Raw genomic sequence first — 24,606 nt, 5'->3', positions numbered from 1 at the left:
CACGCGCTTTGACCTTGAACTAGAATTTTTGGACAAGTGTTTATAAATACTTAAAAGTTTTTTGTTTGATTTTTAAAGTACACATTTTTCTATTTTTAGTTGAATCCAAATAATTGAGTTTATTTCTTGTGTTTGTATTAAACTTTTGAAATCTACACTCTTTTGGTATATTTTGTAATTTTAAATTAAGACACAAAATACTAAAAACTGAAAATAATGTAGCCAGTCCTAAGCCTGGTAAAAGCACGAAAGAAAGTTTTTTTGAAATTTTTATTTTCATGTTCTTTTTATTACTTTAAGATCATATTATATATTGATATCAGAAAACCAACCGTATAACTTTGACTTAAATCTATATCTACTACGATATTATATCAGCGTATTGTTTCAAATCTCAAATATCATGAATCGAAAAATCTACTAGCATCCATCAATATACAGATTCAGAAAATATATAGATTCAATATCCGATATTGATCCTCGATATATAGATACGATTCGATACGCGGCAAAACCGATATTACCCACTCCTACCACCACCCTGCCTATTTCTGCCGTGAAGCAGTAATGCGTTTCGGTTTGAAGCGTGGGGCAGCCGTTGTAACTATACTTGAGACATTACAACTTATATCTCAAGGTGGGTGGCGCATTTACGTTGTGGATGTCTATGGGCTCCAGTAACCATTTAACACCTGTGTGGGCTGTGAGCTCGTCCACCCATCTAAGCAATAAAAAATAAATAAAACAAAGTATCTTGTAACTTCTCCGTACGAGAAGGTGAGTATATTCATCTAGAGCTGACACACACGTACAAGCTAGTGTTTTAAATTTGTAAATAAAAAGACACACAAATCCAATTTAAAATTAGACTCAAATTGAATATTACCGAGAAAATCGTACTTGAATACCACCCAGAAACTCATGCGCCAAACAAGAGTATTTTCTAGAAACAATTTTAAATTTATGCAAATTCAGTCCTTATTGTTAATTAGCAAGGGTAAGTTTTGTAAAGTAGCTTCTTATTTGGATAGCATAAAAGGAGTCGGATAGCTATTCCTTTTCTTAGGGTTTGAAGGTTGTTGTACAATATCCGTTGAAACTATTTTCCAGGTAGAGCTATCAACGAGATCAACATTTAAATGCGAATTTGGTACCTCAGTACAATGTTTACATAATCTATATATTAATACGTGAAGCAAAAACTTTGTATCCCTTTTTACGAAAATTGCGCGGATGGAGCAGTATGAAATTTCTCACACTTATAGAAAATATAGAGAAGAAGTGCACAATGCTAATTTTTTTTTAAATAATGCATAAAATATACATTAAATCAATAAAGAAAACATTACACACACTACATACCATGTATTTGACGCAACACGTATGCATACTATTTATTGTCAAACTTTTGTTCTTGACATCTGTTGTCAAATTGAGAATAGATTAAATATTGTTTGTCTTTGTTAATATTTTTATAGTGTAGTTTTGGCGAAAATTGTGATTATAGAAGTATAAATACAATCATAATAGTGTACAAACTTACAATTCTAATTAATTATAGTCGAATTTCGACTACTACGGGGCCTCTAGTACACTCTTATTTGGTATGAACGCTAAAGAGAAATAATTAGTTCCATTCAGTAATAGAATAAATTTTGCTACAAACTTTTCACCGTGTGACAAAAAAAAATACCAATGTGACCGAATCGATCGTGTAAATTCATTACGATGCTTCTTTTGAGTCGAGAGAGTTCTTGTTGAGCTTGAGTTGTTGAGTTTCTTGCCGAAAGTGTAATGTATACTCGCGTGTTTCCAAGTTTTAACAAGTTATATTATAAAATTACCGAAATTACTCCGATTAAGTAATCAAGGTAGATGCTTATCTGTTTTATTATATTAATTTTAAATCATTTAACATCTGACATGACATTACGTTAATTTAAAATGTTCTATTACGTTTCCGGCTGCCATGAAGATATTTTCCACGGTGAATGGCAGATCTGTAAAGAAAAATAAATTAAGAACTTGAAAATCCTGGAGCTTTGTGATTTTGAAAATATAAAATAAACGTTAGCTTATTTATTATAACGTTTACTGACGGTAGAGGGTCTTATGCGTCCGCAAGGGTAGGTACCACGCCTATTGCCCTGAAGCAGTAATGCGTTTCGGTTTGAAGGGTGGGGCAGCTGTTGTACTGTAAAAACTGAGACAAAGAACCTTCAAAATAGATGTGACAATAACGTCTATGAGAACCGGTTACCACTTAACACCATGTGGTGAGCTCGCCCAAACATATTAGCAATAAAAAAATAAAAGCATATTAACTTGTTACTAACCGTAAGCTCATGGCTATATAGCTATATAGAATACAATAGCAACCATTTTCAAATACGTTGTTATATAGGGGCAACAATAGACAGAAATTCTTTGTAATCAAAACAACTATTGCTTTTCCTCTCTTAGAAACCATTGCATGCTAACCACCACTTTCTCTCTCTTACTCTCAACCTTAACAATTACAGTACATAAACTAACCGATATCTAGCCATTTATCTTCGTATCCAGCGTCCAAACGACTCGATCTTATGGCCTCACGGATAGCGTGGGTCACACCTATCGCCAAACAGAACGATGGTTCGCCAGTTGCTGTATAAAATTATGAAGTAGATTAACAAAAAAATCCATACATTTTTACTGCTACAGTTGGACAGGAGAGTTATAAGGGTCTAACAAAACTCATGTTCGTGCTGAGAAAATACGAAGTCATATTTAATTTTATTGTAATAATTCAAAAAAAAAAAACAGGTAAATTTTGACTTTCGCATATAACCATTTGTCTTGTAAACCAAAGCTTACACTGAGATAAATTCTTCTGCTCAGTGTCTTACTTCTTCCAGTTTGAAGGAATGGAATACACAATTTGAAACTTAACCTCATGTCTCAAGATTTTTGGTGGCATTTATGATTATTTTGATTTATTTATTTGGGAAACCAATGGTACAAAACAAACATAAAAAATGCTAAAATAATAACCAAACAAGTTTCCATCATTAAAATCACATATAAGTAGAATTTGAACAAAGGAAAAAATTAGAAATTTAGAAATTTAAGTTTACACAAAAAACAACAAAACCCAAAAGCAATACAATACGCTATATGTACATCAACTTACACTTTAAAACTTTTAATACTCATCGGACTAAATCACTTTATAAATATTCCAAAATATTGTGTTGTTGTGATTTTGATCATGGGCTCATGGGGTATTTTGGGTCACAAGTTTAACAAAAATTATTAACCTTTCGACTGCAGAACACCAAATTCGTTTCTTGCGTTCCTCCGGAAATATATTCTCATGTCTGCTGGGATGTCTTTGATTCCTGGTGGCTTATAATTCCATGTTCGGTCAGTTAACAGTTTTCCGGTCGCGCTGTCATACATCAGTTTTTCAGAAGTCCAGTATCCTAAACCCATAATAAACCCTCCTTCGATCTGTAATTATTTAGTGTTCTTTTAATTTTCGTATTAAGGATAAACACTTCGTAGTGCGACAGATCTTAAAAAGTGTAGAAACATTGATTTATTCTTAAAATACCGTACAATTTACTTTACTATAAAATTATTAATAACGCTAAAGAAATAGATATTGTAAAATAAAGGTTTCAGACTTTTTGGTGTTCTCAATCAAGTCAATTTTTTTATTACCTGTGCAATATCGATTTCAGGACTCAAACTCCTGCCGGTATCTTCAAGTATATCAACTCTTAGTACTTCATGATTTCCGGTTAAAATGTCAACTTCTACTTCTATAATGCCAACAGCATAAACATCATATGGTTTCACCCCATCCGTCACAGGTGAAAAAGCCGAAGCCACTTGTAAATTGATTCCAGCCGTATTAGCTTCAACAATTAGCTCTTCCCAGCTAGGATTGCTCAGTTTCTCTTTTATTGGCGCTAATCTTTTGTTTAATTCATTACACGCCTTCATGACTGCGAATGAAACGCATTCGCTGCCAATACTGCCACCGGTTACCATATTGTTGGGTGAAGTGAAACTAGAACTTGGCTTTACGCTTATTTTCTCTAATTTAATACCTAGGGCATAAGCGCAGACTTGGGCGGCCTTAGTATTTATACCTTGACCCATTTCTATACCACCGTGGGTGATCACGACAGTTCCATCACCGTGGTAAACAGAAATTATACAGTTAAATAAGCCAAAGTATGTTATATTAGAGGACAGAGGAAGCAAATTTATTCCACGTTTCCTCCAACGATTTTGATTATTGAATTTTTTAACTTCTTTAACTCTTTCATCGTAATTTGCATCTATTATTAATTGATCTATCATCTCTGGTAGAGGATTATTATCTTGAGACATATTTTGCAATCGGACATTCAAAGGAATGTTTTTCGTGTAAAATGCGATCATTTCCATAATTTGTTCTATCATTGCTATTCCTTCAGTACTGCCTATTTTAAAATAAATAAAGAAATATTGTAAATTTTACAAAACATTACATACTGAGAGCTTATTAAAACAAACACTACGATACTAATTTTATGACTCAACTCTGAAGAGGGGTATTTAAATATACAAATATGTCAACAACTACTTAGATAAATTGTTGTTGTATCATATTATTATCTGTGAAAAAAGGTAAATGCTCTCAGAAATTATATAGGTATTATGTATTTGTATATATATTTTATTATGATAAATCTTGAGACTGTCAATAATGGTCAGATAATTTTTAGAGATATTCGGGCTCTGTTTTTTGTTCTATAATATTTGTGATAGGATTATAAATAAATACGCTTTTATATAAAATCCAACTAAATAATTTTTTAGTTCGATTTTTTGTAAAAGCGTATTTTTTTACTTTTTCTAAACTATTATTTATTTTTAATTTTTTAGTTGAATTTAAATTTTTCGATTTTTTTTTTTAAATATTGAATTGTCATCCTTTATAAGTATGCCAAATTTCGAGATAATCCAAAATCATGTTCAAAGATTCCGTTACATACTAACATATTTGCGTCTGAAGTTAGTAAAAGCGTATTAAAAAATCACCAGTACTTACATGGCGACCTGCACCAGGTGTTAGAAGCGTTGTCAGTTTTCACACTGTTGCTTTGTATAAACCAACGCTTAGAATCGTAACAGTTCTGGAAATGTTTAACTGTTAGAGGGGTGAGGACTTCATTAAAGGAACATCCACCGTCTTGATAAAATGTATTTTTGAGATTTTGAATTCTACCAGCTTTGTTTACGCCAATCTAAAAAGTAAACTAAAATATTATTAAGATATACACAGCAGAAATCTGACCTTGGATGGCCAGAGCAGCTGTTTCTCTATAGTTTCATAGTATTACGCGGGTAAGAGTGTCGTCATCTATTGTCGAATAGCAGAAACGAATATCAAAAGAACTGGTAAAATCGAGAACGCTAAAGAAGTGCAACGCCATCTATAATCCAATAGCGTGAACACATATCGAAATGTCTGGCCTTGTGGAGAATGTTCTCGATAATTATAGAGATGTCGTATCGACTATAAAAGCGTTGCAAAGATGACACGAAGGCAGTTAGTAATCGGGACTACTCGAATCGGAACAGCGAACCGATCACCTGAAGCGAAACAAAAGCAGCGAATTACGAGCTGTAAAGTGCTCTGTAAGTATTTTAAGTGTTACTTAAAGAGAGTTTTGATTTGTACTTCGGTCAGTGGTGAATCTATACTAGGGGCAGTCGGGGCCCAGGGCGGAAAATTTTTTAGGGCGGCAAAATTTTGAAAGTAAAATTTTTTTTTAGTCTTGTCAAGATTGCTCAATATAATTTATTAATTCTATTAATTAATAATTTTCTGTTTAATTGATATGAATTTTATTCAGTACTCAAAGGATGCATCTAACATTTTCTTTGTCCATAATACTTTCAACGATCTCTTTGGCCAAGACAAATTTAGCGTTTTCCTATATTGGGACTAACTAAAAGGTCAAATACTCGAAAAATAATTATTACTACTTAGAATTACAAATCTACAGTTTTTTGTCAAAGAAAATTCTTGTTATAACTCTGAAATGTACCATTTCACAATGTATCTCATATATATCATTCTTAAGGCCATGTCGGAAAATAGTTCGAGGTAGTTTTAACGTCTTGCTTGGACGTGCACTCTGCCTTGAACTTATTAAAAAAATATGTACATAAAATCTTTCTACTACGATATTTTTTAAGTGCTACACTACACCCAACTCAACAACAAGGTGTCACTTCTGCACTGGAAGGAAGGAATGTTAATTTATGTCACTGAATAAATAAATAAAATATCGTGCTTTGTTTCTGATAATACGGGTTGTACTATTCCAAGTTGCGTGCGTAATTATAGTTATTTTGGGAATAATATTCAATACGGTTACCCCGTTTAGTAGAGGGGATAGTCCCAGCTACCTTCTATAGGTGCAGATAATAATTGAATATCAAACAGAAAAGCGGTTAATAGATGGTTTACATACACACCTCAAACTCACAATTGGTAGGTATACGTTTGCCTATAGCTTTCATATTAGTTTGTAGCGGTAAGATAAATCTACAAGTACGCCCAAGGAAACGGGTGACCAAGGCCGCCGCGCAAGCTATTTGACTGGCGCGAGTTATTTTACTTCCGTACCCTCCGCCTAATCGACGAACAATGATGTTGATACTGAAAATAAAAAAATACTCTAACATTAATATGTGGACATTTTGAAGTATCAAGGTTAGATATTTTATTTAGATAATCGATGTTTCAAATGTGTAAGTTAAACGTGAACGATATCATCTTCTCGAATTAAAACTGTATAATCTCAAAACTTACTAAATTTTACAGGAGAGTGTTTTAAAGGTTTAACATATGATATTTTTAATATTAATCCTCTTTGCAACTTTTATTTTTTAGTTTTTACCAGTTACATTATCTGCCTGTTTGTTATTAGCAGTCAAAATATAGGTTAATTAAAAAAAAAAAACTAAACTACGCTCTTTTGACAGTATTTATGAGAACAATACTGGTGATACCAAATGATTCCGTATATTAACTCAGTTTCGAATATTTTTGGAAATTGTACATTTTTAATGCAAAAAGAAGATATATTATGACATTTTCATTTAAACAGAAAATTCAGCCCAAAAGCATTTGAGTACAGCAGTTTTTTAATGGAACAATTTATGTTCTACTACTCACCTATTAACGGGCATATCCAAACATTTTGCGATTGCTATGTTAGTTAAATCGAGCCATTGCGTTGAAGAGTAAATCTCTAAGCCATCCTCAGTAGGAGTTGCCACAGATGTTTGCGTTTCCATCGTATAATGGTATTGTGCATGAATTTTCATAGAGCCTTCAATTACAGTGCTTATATCGGATCCTGAGTCAGTTGGCTGAACTGTCATATCTTGCCTTACGAGAGTTTTCCGTTTGGGGGAATTGAGGACTTCGTCAATGGTCAGTAAGGGTTTTTCTTTGTTGACAAAATCATATTTGATTTTGACAAGTCCAGCAGCTTTGTTGGCTGTTTTTTCTCTATCTGCTACAATTATGGCTGCAGGTTGACCGTAATATTTAACTGTTTTTTCGCATAGTAATTCTTCGTTTTCTATAGCAAATGGAATAGATATTGGTACAAAGGAGTTAATGCCTGGTATGTTTTTGGCTGTGTAAAAAGCAATAACTCCAGGTATTTTCTGGAAATATAAAGTTTCAATGGAATTATTGGTGAGCAGTAAACGTGATCAAAGATACAAGAAAATAAAGTAAAACTCTAGCCGCTAAGATTTAAGTATGAGTAAATTCTATATGTATCGCTTTTTAAATCGGTAAGGATAGCTTATGTCCTACTTTTTCACAAATTTGTGACAAAAATAAGCTAGAAGGTATTATAAAACCACCTGAATTAATAGCACAATCTACACCGGTAATTAGGTATGCGTATTTTTTTAAATTTACGTTACCTATATTATATTACGTTATTTACGTTATTATTCTTCGTTTAAATTCAACAATACTTAAAATTTCGTTTTTCACCTCAGGATCTTTGTATATAAAACGCTTGGGGTCAGTAAACTAATAGACACGTGCAAACTATTAATGATTATCAAAATAAATAATTATATAAGAAATCATTATTGAACTTACGAAAGCTTCTTCGGTATCAAAATCCTTAATAATACTTCCGGGCGTTGTGTCTGCTGTAACGAATGCACCAAAAACTTCACTCGATTGTTTAGGTAAATCATTTGCAAACACCGCTTCACCACTGCATTGTACTAGTACTTCCAATTTAGGTACCGGCTGATTCAGTGGCCACACTTCTTTATCTGTTTCAAAAGATTGAGTGCCGTGTGAAACACTTCGTTTTATAACTTCCCCGCCACTTTTGTATATTGGATTTATTGATTCAGAGCTTAAACTTAAGATTGCCTGGAAACATATAAAGAAGAAATGTATAGTTTATCAGATAATTGCATTGGTGTAAATATTCCCTATTGAAGATTTAAACCCGATTTAATTCCAAAAGATATGTTACAATGATTAATTATTGCTAGTATTAAAGGAAGATCTAGAAGAGGTATTTATGCTCAAAGCTTACAAGAGCTTAATATGCTTTCTACTGAACATAGAAGTACGTTGGCTTATTATTCAAATTTTATAGTAATTTTTAAATGTCAATTAGGGAAAAAAGTCTAAATGTATATATCATATCTATCATATATATCTAATGTATTAAATACGCGAATAATTATTCAAAATTTATCATACCTTGTAATACAAAGCCAATGCTAACATTTTTCTATACGCCGCAGACGGCTCAGGGGGCATTTCTTTAGGTTTTAACTCCTCATTCAAAGATTTCAATGCCATTTGTAATGTTTTATCGGTAAAGGGATTTTGGTTGATTAGTAATGCCTCTGTTTTCGAAGCATGGATGAAATCTGGCGAAATACCTCCGTAGACAATAGATACATTTTGCAGTACGTTTTTTGATTGTTTGAAGTGAAATAGAAATCCAGCGTTAACAACTGCATGAGCGTTTTGCGATCTGGGCATTATCTGAAAAATAATCTTAATTATATTATTTTATTTCAATCAATCAATCAATGAGTCCTTTATCCAACTTTTGGTACTAATTGTTTTATTTTTTTGTATATACCTAGTCAGGTCATAAGTATTGTCACACAGTAAAAACTTTTCTTTTAGAATGCTGGCCACAAAAAAGTTTATTGAATTCGAATTTCGAATTGTTCATGAAAATAAAAATGTATACTTTTAGAATTTTACTCATTTTTAAACATGGAGTGGACGCTTAAAGAAGACCGTGTTGCAGTTATTGCGTTGCATCGTTGCGGTTAGGCGCCAATTCAAATTTTTAACATACTGAAAAATTTGAATATAACCAAAAGATTCGTTTATCGTACCATCAAACGATACAATGAAGACTCTAGTGTAGATGACAGGTCAAGAAGTGGTCGCCCTTGGTCTGTTAGGACTCCAGCAGTGATAAAAGCTGTGAAGGCGCGAATTCAAAGAAATCTCAAACGTAAGCAGAAACTGTTGGCCCTTCAGATGGGGTTAAGCAGAACCACGGTGAAAAGGGTGTTAAGTGAAGACATATCGAAGAAAAACAGGACATCGTTTGAATGCTCGTCTAATGGACCTGAGACTGAAGAGATGCCGCGCTTTGTTGAAGCGGTACGCGGGAAAAAAATATCGGGAAATTCTTTTTTCGGATGAAAAAATTTTTACCGTAAAAGAGAGCTACAACAAACAAAATGATAAGGTGTACGCACACAGTAGTGAAGAAGCGAGCAACCGTATTCCGCGTGTCCAACGAGGTCATTTTCCATCCTCGCTCATGGTATGGTTGGGAGTTTCTTATTGGGGCTTAACAGAGGTACATTTTTGTGAGAAAGGTGTAAAAACGAATGCAGTTGTGTATCAAAATACAGTCCTGACGAACCTTGTGGAACCTGTTTCTCATAGCATGTTCAATAACAGGCACTGGGTATTCCAACAAGATTCGGCGCCAGCTGATAGAGCGAAGAGCACACAAGACTGGCTGGCGGCGCGTGAAATCGACTTCATCCGGCACGAAGACTGGCCCTCCTCCAGTCCAGATTTGAATCCGTTAGATTACAAGATATGGCAACACTTGGAGGAAAAGGCGTGCTCAAAGCCTCATCCCAATTTGGAGTCACTCAAGACATCCTTGATTAAGTCAGCCGCCGATATTGACATGGACCTCGTTCGTGCTGCGATAGACGACTGGCCGCGCAGATTGAAGGCCTGTATTCAAAATCACGGAGGTCATTTTGAATAAACTTTAGTGTCATAAGAATCTATGTTTTGTTAAGTTCATTTTGGTATATGAATGGTTACATAATGAATAAACTTGTTTCAATTATTTTACATTAAACATGTGACAGAATTTATGACCTGACTAGGTATTACGGAATGTCTCTCAGTTCAGTGCGTTATTGTCTATCTTTAGCAACTCTCCCAGCTCCTTCCTGCCAGCATTTAGCATAAATATTTAGTAGTCCTTCAGTTTGGACCGGCTGTTAAACTTTTCTCATTCTCCCACATCCCTTGCCTTCTTCTATTCCTTTTACCGTCTCTACCGTATTTTTAATTGACATCCATTAAAATAGATACCCTACAAGAAGTGACTTAGGGGGGTCGAATGTGTCTTATTTTGATTGCTGGTAGTAGGACGAAGTATGACCCCGCAACAATAACTTCCAACATTACGCCTATTTCTGCCGCAAAGCAATCATCTGCTTGGGTCACAAAATACTCTTGGAAATCACGTTGTAATATTTATGAGCAATGATAATAGCTTTATAAGTCTCCCAGTCAGTTATTGTTGGGTCTTCCTTTTCTTTCTCTACACACGCACACACTACTGCACACTCCACATCATTGGTAGAGGCTCGAAGGGATACTAGGTGTGAAGGAAAAAAAATTAAGACGATAAAAAATATGATGGTAAAATACTGTGTCGACGCTGAAAACTGGTTATGAATCTTGTGAATAAAACCGCTTGGAAAGCTCTCGAGATGCGAAAAATTAAACATGCATGAAGGAGCTTTTGAGTGAGTCCACCAACCTATTATGTTTCCAGTCTCGACAAAATGGAACCTGTAGCAGCCATTATTGTTGTTGTTTTGGCTATAGAATATTAATCAGTTTAGTTTCTACCTTTCTTTATGCTCCTGAGGTATACGCATGTGTAATACGTAGAGATGTGATCCAGGCGAATACACAAAAGGAAATTTGTTTGTTTGATTCCCTTTCTCGTCTGAACTACTCCACCGATTATTGTGTAATTTTGCATACACATTGTCAGAAGTACAGTGACATAGAGTACGTTTAATAAATTTGTACGGGTGATTTTCTTTCATTACATTCATACAAGCTGCCCTATCTACATGTACATGCCTATATGTACAAGTCTAGTGTTCGTGATTTGTCTGATTTGATACGCGCCTGATATCGTTAAGTCGAACATTTTAGTTAGTTATTATAGTAGAATTATTTTGTCCGTGCAGTTTTGGTCATAAAACATAGCCCGGCTAGGGCGGTGAGCATGTTGCGCGGACGCAATGTCATTATCGATAAAAACAAGTGAGTCATCGAAGGCAGGTACACGGCGGCGGGGCTGTATACGAAGGGTGGTGAGACATTGTTATGTTATGAGTCATTTGTACTTACCTGCAAATTATAGTACATTATGTCGAAGAGAAATGTGTTTTTATGCATTCGTTCTCTGAATTTCTTTAGTGACACAATGGCTACTCCTTTGTTTTGTATCAAAACGACAGAATTTATTCAAAATAATATTTGCACGTGTTGTTATCAACAATGTGTTAAAATTTTTCACTGAAACAAGAATAGATCTCGAAAAGTTAAAAAGTGTTAATTTGTGCCGTTCTCGTTAACTTGCTGCGGCGATATGTGGTATAAGTGTTCGATTAGTGTTTTTTCTTTCATTTTTATCACTAACCCACAAAATGACAAAATTAAATACACTATCGATAACGCTTATCGACAACAATAATGCGCATCACTAGGCCCGTCCATAAGGCTCGTAAGTGGAAGAGAGAGCGAAATACTCGCTTCACCGCTCCGATTTTTTATGACCCAAACTGCACGGACAAAATAACGCTACTATAGTTTCGTTATTTAACAGTTTTCTGTTTAATTTAATGAGACGTTTTAAGAAATAACTCACCTTGAACGTTTTGATTTTACATTTATTCGATAAAGGTGGCAGTATAACGTTTAGTACTATTTTACCATTCATTTCCATTTCCAGGAATTCGGGGAGGGTGACCGTAATTTCTTTTGTTGCGCTCGAGGCTACGGAAAGGTTTGTACGGTAGTATTAATTTAAATAAATCCACTTAACCACGAAATTACGGAGAGGTTTTTATCAATATTATGGCTAGGTGGTGCGATGATCTCCGCAGGGTGGCCGGCAAGAAGTGGATTAGGAGAGCCGCAAACCGGGCTCAGTGGTGTGGATTGGGAGAGGCCTATGTCCAGCAGTGGACGACTGTGGGCTTTTGATGATGATGATAATTTCAATAAAGGTACGATTCAGTCTCGTGCTATGAATAGTATATGAAGAATTACTATGTTTGTGTAATTGCTGTTGGTAAGGCATGTAATGTTAAGTTATTTCTATTACGGAAACTGGCTCCGAAGCAGTCACGTGGTCTGCAATAAAAGGTAGATATCATAAAATAAAATTGAGGCCAGCCTTATGTCATAGTCAAGAATCGCTCGGGCTATCACATAATACCAGAAATAAAGGATCTTAGCGTTCTCGGCTTTCAGATAGCAGAATCCAGCACTAAGTTAAAAATATCCTGCTTTAAATATGACTATTTTTATTAAATTTAATCATAAATTGATGGAAAATACTAATATAGTCAAATAGTTATCAAATTCAATAATTAAACATCAGTAGATTTTATCTAATATGTCTATTATTTATAATTAAATATTAAGTCTAATTAAAAGTAATAAAGTCTGTCGTACCGATAGTGATCATTGCCTGTACAGTTTCAAAAAGTAAAAATATATCCGATTGAAATTCTCTGTTGTCGTGTTTCAGCATTAAATTACCGGCGATGGTTCCGATCTGAAAATTATAGAGACCCAAGATGATAATACATGTATTTGGTTGAATAAATAAGGTCAATGAGCATCTGAACTGATCTTTCACACCATTAACCCTGTATTAGCAATAAAATGCACCGCTATAAGATATGGGGACAGGTTTATTGAACAAATTAATCAAAGATCGCTTTGTAAGAAAAGTCGCCCAGAAATCCTTTAAAAATTTTCATTGGAAACGATACCCGCTCTTCGATCAGTTTCTGATGCTTGAGGAGGGTACGAAATGTTCTACAGTAATATATCAATTGCTTATTAAGTTATTATACATTCGTAATACATACAACAAACATAAGGACACCATTTTTTACATTTACTGCATCATTCCTCTATTAATAATTATTAAGCCAAATGGGAAAATGCGTGAATGATTAAAAATTTGTAGACACATAGCTATTTCATAAAATTTTACAGTATATAATATTAATATTTGGTAATATTTGAAGTAATTTATTTTTAGAAATTAAAATACTCACATTACGAACTGGAATATGAGCCACCAAATCCATATGATCATGAAAGTGTTTCAAATATCTGAATTCTTCGTTGGAGCTGGAGAGCTTTAGAAACAATTCCATCATATCCGCCAAGGAGGTTCCGGCACCAATAATCAAATTGACATCCACAACGTAGCTCTTCAATTCGCTAACATTAAAAATATCAATGACATTCGTTGGGTAACCTTTGATGTGGTAAACACCTGTAAATTGATGAGAGCAGATCTTGGGATAAACTTTTTTGATTAAGTTAAAAAAAACTCGGTCTATTTCTTTTTTTTTTTTTTTTTTTTTTTTATTGCTTAGATGTGTGGACGAGCTCACAGCCCACCTGGTGTTAAGTGGTTACTGGAGCCCATAGACATCTACAACGTAAATGCGCCACACACCTTGAGATATAGTTCTAAGGTCTCAGTATAGTCACAACGGCTGCCCCCCCCTTCAAACCGAAACGCATTACTGCTTCACGGCAGAAATAGGCGGGGCGGTGGTACCTACCCGTGCGGACTCACAAGAGGTCCTACCACCAGTAATTACGCAAATTATAATTTTGCGGGTTTGATTTTTATTGCACGGTGTTATTCCTTCACCGTGGAAGTCAATCGTGAACATTAAATTTGTTGAGTACGTATTTCATTAGAAAAATTGGTACCCGCCTGCGGGATTCGAACACCGGTGCATCGCTAGATACGAATGCACCGGACGTCTTATCCTTTAGGCCACGACGACTTCCATTTCGGCAATAGTGGTAGTTTTCCAATTACAGCACAAGAGTGCATTATGCGGCATAATGCTCAACGTTGAATGTTCCAACTACAGCAACGCTTCGCACAATCGAGCACTCTCAAAAGTACTGCTCTCGCGTGATACTCGCAATCGATACCGACTCAGTGACAGAAAATTGACAAGTGTTTTTTGGCATTGATCGAAATTTTGTTTATATTATCGTTAGTAATATTATTTCGTTTTGTCGTAGTTTCTTAGAAATAATCAATGTTAAATAAAACTGTGCTAACTTAGCGCACTCTGCTGATGCATTCGAAAACTAATTCACGTTCCAATTAAGCTTCAGCATAATTCGGCATTGTGCGTCACTGAGTCGCATTATGCTCTGTAATTGGAAAACTACCAGTATGTTTTTGGACCAAATAAAACAACTTTCTTAATTTGAAGAGAGAGAGAGAGAATAATGATACATAGCATGTTCTCCCGGAACTTCATCGAGCAGTTTCTTTTGCTTTAGAAATGATTAGTCTGGAAATTATTAGTGAACACCATCAATAATTAGTTACCTTGTCCGGTATTACCGGCAATCAATTTGTAATCACCGTGGGCCATCACTTTGAAAACATCATCCAATTTATAAGTTTTAAACCATTTGTGAGTACCACAGTCAATTTCAATTGTTTTACTATCATTAATTACAGCAAAGTCTTCTTCCACGTTTCCTTCGTCGTGTTTATTTTTACATCCAGTTCTCTTGCAACTGCTTTTACAACTAAAACCACAAGCTTTGAATACGGTCAGATCTTCTAAGTCGCAGATTTTGTTCAATAATTTTTGATCAGCATCTTTTGCGAAGGATTTAAAAGCATCTGCAATTGGTCGGTAGCCTGTACATCGACAAATGTTACCGGCAAAAGAGTTTTCAATTTGTTTTTGGCTTAATTTTTTGTTTTTCGATTGGTATATACTGGAATGAAAATAATATATTATTAAAGTTGCAGTAAATTAAAATGGTATAATGAAATTATTGTCGTTTCTGCTCCTATTTCCCTTTCAACATTTACGTTAATAGTTCATGAAATTATATTTAAATTGTCAAGAAAGACGGATGGATCTTCCTACTTCCTGATTGTGGATGTCACTAAATTTCTTAATCCTAATGGAGGATTACCGGAGGGTATAAAATAATTCAGTCTCATATAAGGTGGAATGATTTGTTGACTACTAGCTATAATGTGGGTTCGTGCACTACAAAATTAATAGAAAGACAATAATGACAATCATGGAAATTAAGAGTCCTCACCTATACATATTCATGACCCATCCGGGTGTACAAAACCCACATTGTGTACCATTGAAATTAGCCAGTCTAGTTTGAATTTCATGGTAACCAATTGATTTGTTACCTATTCCTTCCACAGTGATCACTTCCCACTCGTGACACGATAAAATTGACACTAAGCACTGAAATTCAGAAGTATTGAGATCAGTATCATAATAAAGGGTTTCGTTTTATCAAATGAATGTTATGAATTTTGGAAATAAGCTGGGATGTAAATACAATAAAAATACCAATGAAAAATACGAGCTCCTAATGTGCCCAGCTCGCACAGAATACTGCCAAATTGATTGACTCAGTGGTGCTCCCGATTGCAGGGCCGAAGATTGTGGGTTTGATTTCCATATTAGCCAAATATTCGAGTCATGAACAAGTTTGTTTGTTCTTTGTCTGGGTGTTCGATATACATCTGTATTTATTTAAACGTATTATATATAAATGTGGTCTCTGGTCCATACTATAGGGAATAAATAGTAGTTTGGGGACAGATGACCGGGAGTGACCAGTCCGCGGTTAAAAAAAAGACCTTAAGCAGTCACGTATTTCAATCCAAATTTTCGGACAGCTGTCTCAAGATATGTGCCTTCAGGTTGTAAGTAATGTTTATGGACCCAAAAAACCACTAGTTCCGTTATAGAATCTTCGAATCTACATCTAAAATAATTTAGAATGACACCGGCTCCTGAATTTGGGTTACTCGATTGCATTGGCTTCTTAACGATTAGAACACAAATATTTTTTGTTATTGAGAAAAAAATACATAAAAGAAATGAATGAAGACAAATGCGTGTTTCACGTATTCACGTGTATCTCTCTATTGTATTCCCGTAAGTTCTGTGTTATACCTTTATAGAACGAAAGAATTTGGCAAATGGATTTCTAGTGAATGTAGTGTCGTCAAATCTCGTGAGGTGCTAGTTCTGAGAGTAACATTAGGACCATTACTGTTTGATTGACAGTATGACGTTGCGTGTTATTTGAATCCAGTCAGATTAAGGGGGATTGTAGTAGTGTGCGATGATTGAAGATGCCTAGATATTCGTGGAGATGCTTAGATTAATGGTAATACGTGGGAAACTAGACTAGAATAGTTAATTTATTTCAAGTAAATATTGTTTGAAAAATATAAAAAGATGTGTGGTGTCGCGGGACACCGGATAGGAACGAAGTTCCTTATAAGAAAAAAAAAAGAATTAAGAGAAAAAAATCGCGCGGTGAAATATCGCTGTGCGGAAAACAAGGCCTTATTCCACGGACTTTTTCTTACGGTTTTTACTATCACATTTTTTTCATTTCGGTCGCGGAGCATAATCTCTATCTCCTCCAAGCCTGCCATAAGGAACTTCGTTCCAAAAATTACGACATATAATAAAATTGTCCAAAAGCAAATTTGTTCAAAATTGTTTAAACTTGTTTTTTAAATTAAATAAAGGTGAGTTGCGGTGTTCATCTTGTGATGCATATAAACTCCGATGACAATTTAATAATAGGCGAGAGCCGTGTGTTCATTTGGTCATGTAAAGCAATTTTTTTTTTTATGACAACAAATATTTTTGTTGAGCTTCATAGGGACAAAGAAATAATAAATTTATCCTTGCAAGTACAAACCACTTAAAGCTTGAAGGCACCGAATATTACGTAATAGCTACAAATAAATGTAAGGCTACGTTTTTTACGAGGTCAAACTGACAGGCACGTGAGACTTTTTGTAGCGGACGATGGGCGCATTGTCTAATTTTTTTTTTTAAATTGCTTAGATTGTTGGAAGAGCTCACAACCCACCTGGGGTTAAGTGGTTACTAGAGCCCATAGACATCTACGAGGTAAATGCGCCACCCACCTTGGGATATAAGTTCTAAGGTATCAAGTATAGTTACAACATCTGCCCCACCCCTCAAACCGAAACGCATTACTTCTTCTCGGCAGAAATAGGCAGGGCGGTGGTACCTACCCGCGCGGACTCACAAGAGGTCCTACCACCAGTAATTACGCAAATTATAATTTGCGGGTTTCATTTTTATTACACGATGTTATTCCTTCATCGTTGAAGTCAATCGTGAACATTTATTGAGTACGTAATTCATTAGAAAAATTGTTACCCCCCGCCCGGGATTCGAACACCGGTGCATTGCTCAATACCAATGCACCGGACGTCTTATCCCTTAGGCCACGACGACTTCAAAGTTGGACTCCCTACACCAGTTGCGGGGGCGTTAATGATGAGAATCTTTGTGGGGGTGAGAAATAATAATGTTAGTTTTAAATGCCCAGCGAAGCGGACGGGTACAGCTAGTACTTGTATAAAAATAACTACTTAGTGACAGGTTAATTGAAACAGTGATAGATAAAAACATCCGGCTTTATTTTGCTGTGTCAGGCAATATTGTGCTATGCAATGAGTTGAGATACTTAGTGCTGATTATGCAATAGCAAACAAATAAGTTACGTTATAATGATGTTATAGAAATAATGAAAGAGAAACTGCCTTCAAGTGCTTTTAATTATTGCTACGTAATAATGTTCGTATCCTGTTTTTTTTTGAATCTTAAAGCTTGGAATATCTCTATAATATTTTTTATTATTTTTCTATTATGTAACTAGTGTTGCCGATATCCTAATTTGACATTGACGCCACTGACGCACTATAAAGAACGTAATTATGTTAAAAAAACTATTCGCGTCTTGTATTATAATATGATCGTTTCAAGAACAAAAAAAAAAAATTTTTTTGTTGCTTATGTGTGTGGACGAGCTCACAGCCCACCTGGTGTTAAGTGGTTACTGGAGCCCATAGACATCTACAACGTAAATGCGCCACCCACCTTGAGATAGAAGTTCTAAGGTCTCAGTATAGTTACAACGGCTTAGCAATACTAACGTTTGAGTCTGCCTCCAGAAAAACTCCCTAAATATTCGATTAGAATGTTTTGAGATCACTCAGTCGGCTTCACGGTTGAGATTTATCGCGTTGATTTTTTTTTTAATTAATGTATTGTATGAAACTATGAACTATAGCCGTACACTGAGGGTCAGCAGGCGTTGCTGATGCCCATGAACAACGATGAACACAAACCATTCTCTACTTTTTAAGGCCCAATTTCAAGTCACTGGAGCCCATAGACATCTACAACGTAAATGCGCCACCCACCTTGAGATATAAGTTCTAAGGTCTCAGTATAGTTACAACGGCCGCCCCGCCCTTCAAACCGAAACGCATTACTGCTTCACGGCAGAAATAGGCAGGGCAGTTGTACCTATCCGCGCGGACTCATAAGAGGTCCTACCACCAGTAAACCACCAGAAACTAAATTAGTAGCTCTTGTAACTGAGAAATGTAGATAGCTTACCGAATTAACGGCGAATGTCTTCATTTCGTTGTTGGGCGGTAGAGATGCTCTGACGGCGACGACGCAGGCTCCACAGCCGCCCTCGTGACACATCGCCTTCGTACCCCGGAGCTCTGCCACATTCCTGATGAACTCGTTGAGCGACACATCCGGACCGAACTTGCCGTCCACTGGACATGGGATTTTATTTATGGTGGTAGGACCTCTTGAGTTCTGCCGTGAAGCAGTAATGCGTTTCGCTTTGAAGGGTAGGGCAGCCGTTGTAGCTATACTTGAGACCTTAGAACTTATATCTCTATGTGGGTGGCGCATTTACGCTGTAGATGTCTATGGGCTCCGGTAACCATTTAACACCAGGTGGGCCGTGAGCTCGTCCACAAACCTAAGCAATAAAAAAAAAAACAAAGATCGACGATCAGAGATGACCCTTACGGCAAAAGTCACCGCTCTTTAAGGAGATAGATTGGGTACAACCAGGGCCGTGTTCGCCGTAGGTACCTCACACCATAACTTTTGCTGTTTCGTTCATAGATAGTATTTTCATAGATATTCGCTAGTCATGCACGCAGCTAAAACTAATTTTACGACTCAATCTTGTGTATTTTATTGTCATTATAATACAAACTTACTGACCGCGTCGTCCGTGACCGTGCAAAGCATCCGACACGTCAGAAATAATAATCTTCTATCTTCTATGTAAATAAAAATGAATTGCTGTTCGTTAGTCTCGCTAAAACTCGAGAACGGCTGAATCGATTTGGCTAATTTTAGTCTTGAATTATTTGTGGAAGTCTAGAGAAGGCTTAAAAGGTAGATAAATATGAAAATGCTCAAAATTCAATAAAAATAACAATTTTGTTTTTCCTTTGATGTGTCCCCTTTCGGACGGATTCCTTTTGTTTGTTTTAAGTTTATTTTATACCAAAGTTTTGGTGTTTTATTTATCGATTGAGGCACTACGAAGTGTGCCGGGTCAGCTAGTTTAATATATAATGAAAGTATAAAATTCCAGACTGAACCCTAAAGTACTTTTAATTATTTATTTTTAGATTATACATCAGTACAGAACATTACAGGTAAGATATACATTGATCTCACCCTAAATGTTACTACAATCAGAGGTATCGACAGTATGCATTGGTGAAAAAAAGCGATTCAATGTATAAATACTAGAAAAAAAAACGTTACATAACATTGTTTAGTTCATTATAGTAATTGTAAACGCTTTGCTGATTAAAATAATTTCTATTATATAATAATTATCTAAATATTTTTTTCTGAAACGTGTTTTGTAAAATATTCTTTATCACTGGGGAAAATGAAATTACTCAATCTTGTTACCCGCAGACTGGAAGGGAGTTTAGATAATCTGTGAGAAGTCTACTATCTCATCCGTAAAAATCAAATTTCTATGCATTATCGTAATTGTGATTTATGAATAAATAAACGGAAAGTTACGTCACCATGCACAAACTGTAGCCTGAGTTCTAATATACGTAAGTGTATACATACATATATGTACAATCTACTTTTTCTATTGAATAGACGAGGTGATGGAAGCAATCCACCATCCATCTAGTTCCGCCACTTTGAGAAGGCGGCACGACACGAAAACCCTCTTTTCGTGGCCGCCGGATACATGCCCGATGCTGTGAAACGAATGGTAAACAGTCGACGTCGCTACGCACGTCACTACGGATCCTCCCGATCTATTAACAGTGCCTTTAGGTACTTCAAGCACCGGTCACCGTCCTCGCGGAACCCGTCGCTTGCGACGAAAGGCTCGACGAGTATATTAACCCATAGACACAGGCCACTGAGTTTCTCGCCGGATCTTCTCAGTGGGCGGCGTTTCCGATCCGGTAGCAGATTTTGCGAAGCACTGCTTTTGCTAGGGCCAGTGTTAGCAGCACTCCGGCTTGAGCCCTACCAGCTACACGTCAAGGCGAAGCTGAAACAGCCTCTCAAGGCTATCAGCATAGGTAGAGAAAAAAAAGGAAGCAATCCGTACCGACTCACAAGTCGCTTTACCGTAATGTAAACTATTTACCATTTGGACGTTTTTTATTTATTGGTTAGATGGGTGAACGAGCTCACGGCCCACCTGGTCTGAAGTGATTACTGGGGCCCATACCCATCTAGAACGTAAATACCGCCACCTACCTTACGATATGAGTTCCAGGGTCTCCGTTTTTTTTAAACGGCTATTCATACCAAAACGCATTACAGTTTCACGGCCGAAATAAGCAGCGCAGTGGTATCTATCTGTGCGGGCTCACAAGACGTCTTACAACCAGTAAAGATATGTGGATAATTTTTTTATCACGTAGACAGAACGACGAAAACATGCTCTTTGCTTGTTCTACCTTATGCATGTTGAATGTCAACAACACTAAAATGGCGCTCCGATAAAAAAAAGATATACATATATGTAGGTCAGTGCTCTCAGAGAATTAAATGACATTCACAAAAGTTAAAATTGGCAATTAGAGAAATATATGCATTTTGACGTACGTTTTTTTATCGCTTCACCTTTAGTGCGATTTAAATATATATTTTTAGTTTCGGCTATGCTAATAAAAACACTTTTTAACATTTCAAATCAATAATCTTTTAAAATATTCATATCCAGTTTTAAATATTTTCGTTTGAACGTGTTTTGAACTAATGAGCTGATCGTCTATTAGAGCATTACGATTGTGTGAAGAAGCCAATAGGTTTTTTATAGCTATATTGCTAGGCAAGCGAGCATATGGCGTGCCGTGATGAGGGGTTATATCAGAAATGCAGAGGACACAGCCATATCGCTGCCTACTTCTAGCTACTATGTTAAAGGACACCAAGCTAGAGTCTCTTCCAGCATCGTGGATGCCAGAAGCATATATCTGAGACAAGAATAAGTAAAAATATAATATACATAAAAGTTATTTACTGGTGGTAGGACCTCTTGTGACACCGCACGGGTAGGTACCACCACTCCGTCTATTTCTGCCGTGAAGCAGTAATGTGTTTCGGCTTGAAGCGCGGGGCAGCTGTTGTAACTATACCGATGCCTTACAAATTATATCTCAAGGTGGGTGGCGCATTTACATTGTAGATGTCTATGGGCTCCAGTAACCACTTAACATCAAGTGGGCTGTGAGCTCGTCCACCCATCTAAGCAATAAAAAAAAGTTGACGTAGTCTAACTATACATTAAATTAATTGCATGTATATTATGATATCCTTTTTTGGATTTTAATATAAAAAAAAAACACTTGGAAGCAGATTGCACGATTGCTTCGCAGCAGTAACTAGCTTGACGGATTGCACGAGTCACATACCATCATTTAAAAGTAACAACAATTTTAATACTTCATCTTAATGATATTAATAAACTTAATAACAATAATAGACTTTAATTTAATACGTTAATAATATACAGACCAATTAAATATTAAAATGAGGCGAATGGAAAATCGAATATTTAAAGACGGTCTTAAAAATATTCAACTAAAAATAGAAGACTGGATTTACTAAATTCGGTTTTAAAAAAAACTTAAAAAAAACACAAAAAAAAAGCTTAAAAATAAAATCATTCAAAGCAGTTCCGGTCACCGTACTCGTCGAGTCCGTCGCTTGCGACAAAGGGCTCGACGAGCGAATTAACCCACAGACACAGCCCACTGAGTTTCTCGCCGGATCTTCTCAATGGGTCGCGTTTCCGATCCGGTGGTAGATTCTGCGAAGCACTGCTCTTGCTAGGGTCAGTGTTAGCAACTCTCCGGTTTGAGACCCGCGAGCTCACCTACAAACGTTAGGGCGAAGCTGAAATAGCCTCTCAAGGCTACCTATAGCATAGGTAGGAAAAAAAACAAAGCAGTTTTACAATATCTGCCGGTCGGATTTAAATCCGAGTTTTTAGTTTTACTTGAATATTTTTAATGCAATCTTAAAATATGCGATGTTTCCATCCATTCCATTTTTAATACTTAATTGGTGGTAGCGTGTACCAGACAGTAAGTAGTACCACCATCATCCTACTGAAAATGTTATCGTGATTTCAAGTTGAATGGGAAAAAACCCTTATACAATAAAGACACCAAGTCTCAAGATAGATAGCTTTAAGCTTCTGTAACTGTTGAATACTTTAAAATGTGGGAATTACGACGAAGGGAAGATCTTCCACTGAGCGGGTGATAGTGCTCGGTAGACTGACGGTCCGAATGTTTTTTTTATTATAAAATGATCATCACATTTTGTTTTGACACTTATATTACTTGTCAATAGAATACCATATACCAGTCGTATACCTCATAATATAAAAAAATAAATACAACATAATAGTCGGTAAGCTTTCCGTTTAGAACTAAAACAAATAACCATCTATTTTTAACTTATGATCAAAACTTACCAGTGTAATGTTTATCGTTAATTTTTAACTTTATTTTGTCCATGATTGTTTATTACCACCGGAATGTGTTTAATGTTTCATACATCCATTAAAATTGGAGTTTTATAAATTATCAAAGTTGAGATTTTTGGGTAAAACCACGGAATGATTCTGGAGAATTGATTTTAATGTGTTGAATGTAAATTAGAATTCACTTTTTGTATACGTCGATGCCGGTATGAATACTTTAGCATACTGAGGTGCAGGCTTATGAATTGCGAGCTAGGTAGAATATATTTTTATGAAGCACCGTTGCTATGAGCTACTTTAAGATAACGATCGAAACTCCGGCTATGGAATGAGCTCCCCTCCACGGTGTTTCCCGAGCGCTATGACATGTCCTTCTTCAAACGAGGCTTGTGGAGAGTACTAAGCGGTAGACACCGGCTTGGCTCTGCCCCTGGCATTGCTGAAGTCCATGGGCGACGGTAACTACTCACCATTAGGTGGGCCGTATGCTCGTCTGCCTACAAGGGCAATAAAAAAATTATATATATACATATTTGTAATTATTAATACGAGTATTGTATGCGGGAAGTTCAATATGAATTTAGTGATATTCAAAGTATATGCATTTCGAACATCTCCTAAAGGATATATATACAAAAACCGACAATCAGCAGAATCTAACGAGAAGCTTGTTGTTCAAGGTAAGGTCGTCGATAAAATATCTCGTGGACGAAGCTCCGTATGCTGGACTGATCAAGTGATAATCCTTACCAAAGCCTCACTTAACAAGTGCTTTTTTTTCCTGTCTAAGCTTATAGTCTTGAGAGACCACTTCAGCGTAACCTTAACTAGTAGGTGAGCTCACGAGGCTCAAACCGGAGTGATGCTAACACGAACCCTTTTTTTTTTTTTTTCGAGTAGAGTGCCGAACCTCCTACGAGGTCTCCGCGCATAAGGGGCGCGCGGGGTATGTGAGCCTCTACGATCTGCATGGTGTTGTGAGCAGACCGCGTGGCCAAGAATTTTAGGGCCCACCCACTAAACGACTCCCCTGCACTCTTACACCCGACGTCCGATCCCCTCCGAGGTCAGAA

The 24,606-nt window shown here is 36.1% G+C and overlaps 1 protein-coding gene across 1 annotated transcript; it reads right to left on the bottom strand.

Moving 5' to 3' along the window:
* Positions 1-1,933: 1,933 nt before the first annotated feature.
* On the bottom strand, positions 1,934-23,570 carry Aox1 (aldehyde oxidase 1; the record flags this gene model as incomplete). Its single annotated transcript, NM_001110342.1, is given in 21 exon segments — positions 1,934-2,000; positions 2,536-2,646; positions 3,300-3,318; positions 3,320-3,356; positions 3,358-3,368; positions 3,370-3,492; positions 3,706-4,036; positions 4,039-4,054; positions 4,056-4,475; positions 5,087-5,282; positions 6,523-6,706; positions 7,226-7,725; positions 8,177-8,461; positions 8,801-9,091; positions 12,273-12,400; positions 13,085-13,187; positions 13,699-13,922; positions 15,012-15,412; positions 15,749-15,909; positions 19,132-19,301; positions 23,525-23,570. Coding segments are annotated over 21 exon segments (3,824 nt in total), but the record flags the coding sequence as incomplete, so codon positions are not given.
* Between the last annotated feature and the right edge of the window lie 1,036 nt (positions 23,571-24,606).

This window comes from Bombyx mori, chromosome 18, assembly GCF_030269925.1.
Source record: "Bombyx mori chromosome 18, ASM3026992v2".
NCBI lineage: Eukaryota > Metazoa > Arthropoda > Insecta > Lepidoptera > Bombycidae > Bombyx > Bombyx mori.
Note: the sequence above shows the minus strand (reverse complement) of the source record. Positions and strands in the feature narration are given on the sequence as shown.